Source organism: Eimeria acervulina, genomic scaffold, assembly GCF_000499425.1.
Source record: "Eimeria acervulina Houghton genomic scaffold, Eah_scaff344, whole genome shotgun sequence".
NCBI lineage: Eukaryota > Apicomplexa > Conoidasida > Eucoccidiorida > Eimeriidae > Eimeria > Eimeria acervulina.
The window spans coordinates 21,603-28,834 of NW_013549867.1; the positions used below are offsets into that span (position 1 = coordinate 21,603).

At 53.0% G+C, this 7,232-nt stretch overlaps 2 protein-coding genes across 2 annotated transcripts in view; one reads left to right on the forward strand and one right to left on the reverse strand.

Moving 5' to 3' along the window:
• Positions 1–233: 233 nt before the first annotated feature.
• EAH_00034080 (hypothetical protein) lies at positions 234–3,452 on the forward strand (the record flags this gene model as incomplete). Its single annotated transcript, XM_013395829.1, has 1 exon — positions 234–3,452. One exon carries the CDS (start codon positions 234–236, stop codon positions 3,450–3,452), a length of 3,219 nt encoding a protein of 1,072 aa, XP_013251283.1.
• A 1,438-nt stretch (positions 3,453–4,890) lies between these two features.
• Positions 4,891–7,232, reverse strand: part of EAH_00034090 (RIO1 family domain-containing protein, putative) — a gene marked incomplete at both ends in the record, with an annotated part of 2,785 nt that continues 443 nt past the window's right edge. Inside the window, 2 exons of the mRNA XM_013395830.1 lie at positions 4,891–6,751; positions 7,011–7,232. The exon at positions 7,011–7,232 is cut by the window's right edge and continues 443 nt beyond it. Coding sequence (XP_013251284.1) covers positions 4,891–6,751; positions 7,011–7,232 — 2,083 coding nt within the window. The remainder of the gene's footprint in view (positions 6,752–7,010) is intronic.

A 7,232-nucleotide genomic window follows, 5' to 3' on the forward strand; every position in this document is an offset into this window, starting at 1 on the left:
TGTCTTTGCTGTGAGGTGGTCTACGTTTTCTGCTGCCTACAGCGGTCTTGTCCGATTTTACGTTGCTTCAGTATTGCGGAGCAACGTGTGGTAATGAGCATTCCTCTTCTGTTCTTAAAGGGGCTGAGTACATAAACTCTTTAAGACAGAGTAGGGAACGGTAAAGAATAAGCGGCTCACCTGTATATATACGTGCCGTGGAAGACATTGAATAGAAGTCTCTGAACACGGAAATGGAGCCACTGTCCGTTACATCTCGAGATCCTGAGTATGGTTCGGATCCTATTTTACAATCTGTCGGCTCATCGAAGCCGCATGGAGGAAGACACCTGCTGTGGCACTTCGTGGTTTCGTTCACTGCAGCGAGCTTTATTGCATTTCTCATGGTGAATTGCTTCCATGCAATCAACATCGAAACTGTTTTCTCTGGTAAAGGAGAGGGGCCCTTAGGGGGCCCCAGCGGTACCTCCAGGAGGCTCGCAGGGAAGGAGGGCCCCCTTGATACGACGCCGCTGGGTCTTTGTAGCCCCATGGGCAGCAGCGGTGAACAGGGTGGGTCCAGCTCCTCTCCAGACGAAGCAGCACAAGAAACTGAGGCAAGCACAGAAGGAAGCGGAGAAGAAGCGGGAGGAGGAGTAGGCGAAGGGGCAGGAGTAAAAGTAGGAGAGGGAAGAGTTCAACGAACTCGAAGAGGAGGAGTAGGAGGCGAAACGGAGGGAGAAGGAAGCAGCGAAAAAGAAGAAGAAGAATCTGATGAAAGTGAAAACAAATACGGTAAAGACGAAGGCCAAGGCCAAGACGAAGGAGGAGGGGAAGGAGCAGATGAGGAAAGTTTTGAGACAGTTTCCTCGGGCTCTAGTTATACAACGGCAGAAAGCAGGCCTTCTGGCGATGCAGGTGGCAGCGAAGATGGTGGAAGACCTTCACGACAGAGAGGGCAACACGGGGATCGAAACAGATCCCCGTCGCCACCCAGATGGCGAAGCCCACCAGGAGGCTTTTCTTTGCCGCCTGCACCCTCGCACTCTTCAGGAGTTGGTGAAGCCGCCAGTGTAAAATCGGTCGTCGGTGGTAGCCCTGAAGCATCCTTTGCCTTTCCCTCCTCTTCTCCATCGCCGGAGGGCCCCGAGGGCTCCTCAGGTGCTGATGCATCTTCCAGTGCTGCTGGCTCCGCTCCTCCTGACCCTTCACCTCCAAAGAGCCTCCGTGTGCCTCTGATGTATACAGGGAGGGGGGATAGGGAATGGGAGGAGCCAGACCCTGCACCTTCAAGGGGGACAAAAAAGGGGGCGCCTACACTTTATTTTCTATTGGGCGGGTGCGGGGGCGATCAGAAGAAGGGAGCCAGCACATCTGCTGGCGCTGCTTCATCTACTAAAACAGGCAGAGGAAGGACGGGGTCCTCGCGGAGTCATCGAAGGAAGCATGACGAACACAAACATGCTGAATCTGCTGCTGGTGGTGCAGATGGTCGGAGGGGAAGATCCTCATCGCGACAACCTCCATCACCACCATACCGATGGCGAAGCCAATCAGGAAGTTTCCAGTTGTCGGCTCCTCCTACGGCGCCAAGAAGAAGTGCTTCACGCATCAGTTTAAAATCGCAAGGCGATGGTGACTCTGGAGCAGTCTTTACCTTTCCTTCTACTCAATCACCGGAGGGCCCTGAGGGCCCCTCAGCAGGTGCTGCTGCCTCTGCTGCTGCTGGCTTTACTTCTTCTGATTCTTCACCCCCAACGAGTCCCTGTGGGCCACTGATGTATAGACGGAAAGGTGGTGGAGGTGAAAAGGCCGCGCAGCAGACTTCTGTAGCTGCTGGTGCTTCTACTCAGGGGGGTTCAGGGGGAGGGGCTGGAAGTGAAGGAACAGGGCGTTCTTTGTTGACGCCGGGGGTTGGTGAGAGGCCCTTTGGCTCTCTTGATACTCCTTTTCAGGCTAGAGTTCCAGGCAACGTCAGTGGAAGAGATAGAGGAGCACCCGGTCGGCCCATAGGTGCCTATACGCCTAGGGAAAGTGCTGGTCCACCGGAGAAGCAACGCAAAGGGGATGGGGATGATGAACAAGAAGACAGCAGCCGATTGGGGGGCCCGTATTCAACTGGTGGTCTCTTGAAAAAGGGAACGCCCTATTACCCGCCAGTCCAAGGGACACGCGGACGAAGAGACCACAGCAGGGCCAAATCAGCGGGGGGGCGGGGGGCAGCAGCTGCTGCAGCTGCTGCTGGTGTTGCGGGAGGTGCTGGTGAGGGTGCTGGTGAGGGTGTTACTGAGGAGGGTGCTGGTGGTGGTGGTGGTTCAGCGGATGATCGTGATGATGATACTGCGGCTGGTGGTGGGGGTGATCCCGGTGCTGGTCATAGTAGTGGTCCTGGTGCTGGTCATAGGGGTGGTGCCGGCGGTGGTGCTGCAGGTGGTGCTGGTGCTGGCGCTCCTGCTGGCGGTGGCGGCGGTGGTGCAGATGGTGGTGGTAGTGCTGCCGCTGCCGCTGGTGGTGGTGGTGCTGCTGCTGCTGGTGCTGCTGTCGGTCGTGGTAAGCATGGAGCGCCCTGCGGACGGCCAGGAGGTTCAGGGGCGTCTCGTATACCTAAGCGTGCACCCGCTCCCTCAACGAGAGGGCCCCAGCAGCCGGCGCCTGCAGCACGTGGTGCTCCTGCTGCTGATCCTGCTGCTGCTGCTGCGTCAAGGCAAGTTGGTGGTCCTCCTCCTCCTGCTGCACAGCCAGGCGCTTCGCCTGCCCCGGGACCGTTTGGTCCCGGGGGGTTCCCAGGCGCGCGCAGCAAAATTCTTGGTCGTGCGCCTATCTTTAGACCGCAATGGGGTGGGAGTGGGGGTGCACGCCCTAAGTCCCGTGAAGGAGGAGTGCCTCCATCTGGTGAAGAGGGCTCCGGCACTGAGAAATCGTCTTCTAAGCACAAAAAACGCAGTGGAATCCCCCGCAAGAAGGGTGCTGGCACTCTTGCTGGTGCAGAGGGTGCTGGGCCTTCAAGCGGCACGCCTTCACGTGGTAAACATGCGAAAGTGCCGCCTTTCCATGGTCCCTCAGGCGTAGCTGCTGCTGCGAAAGCAGTCTCAGAGTCGGCAGAAGGCGGAAGTAGAAAGGAAGAGTCTGCATCACAACCGCAGCAGCCAGAAGAGATAGGACCACCACGGGAAGAAGGAATTCCATTAGTAGACATTCTTCGAATGGGTACGCGTGATTTTCTCGGTTTTGTCGAGCAGGCATGGCAAGACGTTTCGCCTGATGACCCACTGCATGTTTGGAAAGAGCAAGTCACGGATCCAACTTTGCTGAAGGTGTTGAAGGTAAAGCGACAGAGAGATACGGCTAATGATCTTTTGGATTGGTGGAGAGAGCTGTGGGATCGCTATCGCCGATTGGGGGTTGCTCGTGTTCGTGTGAATGATTGGAGTGATGAGGACGTGTTTTTCTCGGATGATGATGATGATGACTAAGATTCGTAATGAGGTAACTGCGCCCTGCATTAGGTAACGTGGTGCGGTTTCCGTGGGTTCCCAGTTTTCGCAGCGTCCAGAGTTTTTGTGTATGAAGAGGTTTCGGTTGAGGTTTCTGCACGATGAACGAGGAGAACAAAGGCGAACAGCATACGGAAAATGCGGATTCATCCTAATTCTTTCGCATTTATTACGTTTGTCTCGCAATGAAGTGCGCGAAAAGAGGGGAAATATTTTCTCCCTTCTTCTTTATAGTAGATGATCGCGGTGTGGCAAGGCATCCCACGTTGCTTTCGATGTCCTCCGACATCTGAACGAAGGTGATTACTTCGTGACGGAAACCGAACCAGTGCATTTCCAGAATTCGTCTTGAGGCGTCAGCGAGCAGTGGTCCTTCTTGCAAATATGTATGATTTCATAGGGAATGCAGAAGACCATGAATTTATTGCGTTATCTTCGCAAACGTTGACGCAGATTATTCTCTTTTTCGTTTCCGCAGCATTGCCCCAATCGCTGTTGCGGTGGGTGCGGTGCGCATACACCTGAAACAAACGAAACAGCGGCACTAATTTGTGCCTCCTGTTTACTGATACATTTCGTTTTTTCACTTTGGAGGCAGTCACGGCGGGTTGTTTGCCGTGTTGCTGAAGTTTGCACAGTTAATATCGAGCATTTTCATGAACAGAACAAATATATTTTGTTGGAACGAAAGCTTAAGAGTTCGCATCTGACGCGATCCCTCTTAGAGAGCAGCTTCGTGTTTATTCACACGCAAATAGTTCTTACAGAATGCAGTAGAACGCTTTTCTGCTATATATATTGCACAGCCTGTCCGTCACTCATCCCTTTTCGCTTGTTTCAGTAGTCGATGCAGTAGAGCAAACAGCGTCAATCTTCGCAGAAAGCCGCAGCCTCTAGCCCGTTTGTAGTACATTCTGAACTGAAAGAATGATGTAGGCCCAAGCGCTGTCTGCTATGTGTGTTAGGCAGACCCTAGAGCTTAACTTCTGCATCTAAAGATGACTGTAAATCCAAGCCTCAGCTCTCCTCTGCTTGAGTAGCCGTAGTATGCAGGCTACGCTGCGCGTACACACCAAAAGAAACTAAATGGCTGACCTAGTCTGAAGAGAAGTGCAGAGGGAATCTTCTACACTACAGATTTGCGACTGTGGCAGCAAGCAGGCCTGGAGGGGAGCCTGAGGTGTATGCATGCATACACCTGAATTTGGAAGAAGTTTAGGTACAATAAATTTCACTATTGTTTCTAATAATAACAGTAATAGAAATATTATTAGGGTCCTTTCGCTTGCCACTCCGAGGAGCCTCAACCAAAAACACTGCAGCGATTTGCTGGCTTTCTTAAGCAAGAGAATTTGTTTATCTTCTTAAAGATAGCCGCAGGTAATGCATGCAGCAATGCATGCAGCAATGCATGCGTTTATCTGTTGGCAGCTTTTTTTCGGAATTTCTTCTTGAGGTGTTTAGGTATTTTGTGGAGTCTTCTTTCTTTGTTCATTTCTTTTACTTTCTTCTTCCATTCTTTTCTTGAAATCCCCTCGGGTATAACGCCAGTAAACTTCATATCTTCTTCGTTATCCTCCTCCTTCTTTCTTGAACGACCCCGAGGCCTTCTCCTCCTTTCTTCACTGCTGTCTGCTTCGGCTCCACTACTCTCTGCGTCTTCCGTGCTGCTGCAGCTGCTGCTGCTGGAGCTGCTGTTGCTGCTGCTGCTGCTGCTTCGTTCGCGGGTAGGGGGGTTGTGTACAAGATCATGCAGCAGCAGCAACGCCTTATCATACGGCAGTGCTGTCCCCTTAGCATATCTATCTAAAGCAGCCAAGTCAGAGACATCGTGTAGAGTTGTAGGGATCCAGCTCTGCAGAAACACCGCGTCTGCAACTTGTTGCTCCACTGGGGAGCACCTGCTGCTGCGGCTGCTGCTGCGGCTGCTGCTCTGGCTGCTGCTGCGGCTGCTGCTGCTGGCTGCAACCACCTCGCTGTCACTTCCTTCAGCTTCTTCTCCCCCACCGGGATCTTCAGAACGCGACAGCAAATACTGCGCCAACGCCTCCTGCATGCGAGCATCCATGCTGCTGCTCCCGCCTCCCCCGACCTGCTGCTGCTGCTGCTGCTGCTGCTGCTGCTGCTGCTGCTGCAGGAAGAGTTTAAGTTCTGGAGGAAGGTCTGCTCGCACAACGAATTCAAAAAGTTCTCGTACAGAGAAGAAGCGAAAAGGAGAATAGAAAGGAGAAGTCTGATCAAAGAGAGGGGGGAAGGCTGTCCACTGAGCCCTGCTTTTCTTACATCGCGACGTACACAAGCACAGAGATAACCCGCTGTTACTCTTCCTGCTGCTGCTGCTGGAGCTGCTGCTGCTGCTGTTGTTGTTGTTGTTGCATGCCTGCAAGCGTTTCGTGAAGAAAGCGGTTGCATTCTTACAATCTCTCTTTAAAAAATCTAAGGCTTGGGGGTGGTCCCTCTCTACAGCTTGACTAACATCTATCATATAAATAATCCCCTTAAAATATAATAAATTATATTCACTGAAGTCTCCGTGAACAGAACGGCATCGCTGGAAGAGAGCCCTCAGCAGCAGCACCATCTGTACGTACAGCAGACGCCACCCTGCTGCAGTTTGAGCCTCCGTATTGCCCCAGCTGCAGCAGCTGCAGCAGCACGCGCATGCTGCTTCTGCTGCTGCAGCAAATTCACGCTCCACACAAGGTAAATCCTTCAGTCGAGGAGCAGCAGAATAAGAAAGACGAGAAGGCTCGAATGGGAACGAGAAGCTGCCTGTACACCATAGCTCCTCTTGACGGTTTGCTGCAGCTGCTGCTGCACCAACTGCTGCTCCTTCTGCAGCAGCACCACCATCACACCCCCAGGGTCTTTCTTCATCATCATCATCATCATCATCTTCTTCTTCTTCTCCTTCTTCTTCTGTCTCCGTCTCTGTCTCCTCCTTGCCTCTTCTCTCTGTCTCTGTCTTTGTTTCTGTCGCTGTCTCTGTCTCTTCATCATATTTCTTCAGGTCTTGTGTTTCTGTTTCTGCTTCTCGTTTTGCTGCAGCATTCGACGCCCCCGAGTCACCCATGCTGCTGCTATTGTTGTCGTTGCTGCTGCTGCTGCTGCTGCTGCTGCTGCTGCCGTAGGTAGCAGTGCCTACGAACTGCATCAGCAGCACATTGCTCTTGCAAGCGACAGGCACAGGACAGGGAAGACCTGCTGCCGCAAAGCGCAGCAGATTGCGGTGCTCCTTCAACGCCCAAACAGTAACCATCTTACGAGGATTCCGGTTGCTGCAGCACCAACAGCAGCAGCAACAGCAACACCAGCAAATGCAGCAAATGCAGCAGCCGCAGCAACAACAGCAAATGCAGCAGCAGCAAATAAAAGGGCGAAACTCGAGCACAACACAGGGTGCAGCAGCAGCAAACTAAACACACACAAACCTTTCTTGTTCTACACTGGCCAAAACCAGCATCAACAGCAGCAGCAACAGCAGCAGCAGCAGCAATAGCAGCAGCAGCAGCAGCAGCAGCAGCAGCAGCAAGGTACCGTGAGTATGCATGCTCAAATCTGAAATCTCCTTGGACATATCTGCTGCGATCTCTAAACGATAAAATAGACGTCCGGTAGACCTTCAGAGCGAAGGGAACCAAACACTCCTCCGGCCTCTGCTGCTGCTGCTGCTGCTGCTCATCCTGCTGGTGCTGCTGCTGGTGCTGCTGCTCATCCTGCTGCTGCTGCTGCTGTTGCTGCTGCATGTCCCTTTCTCCA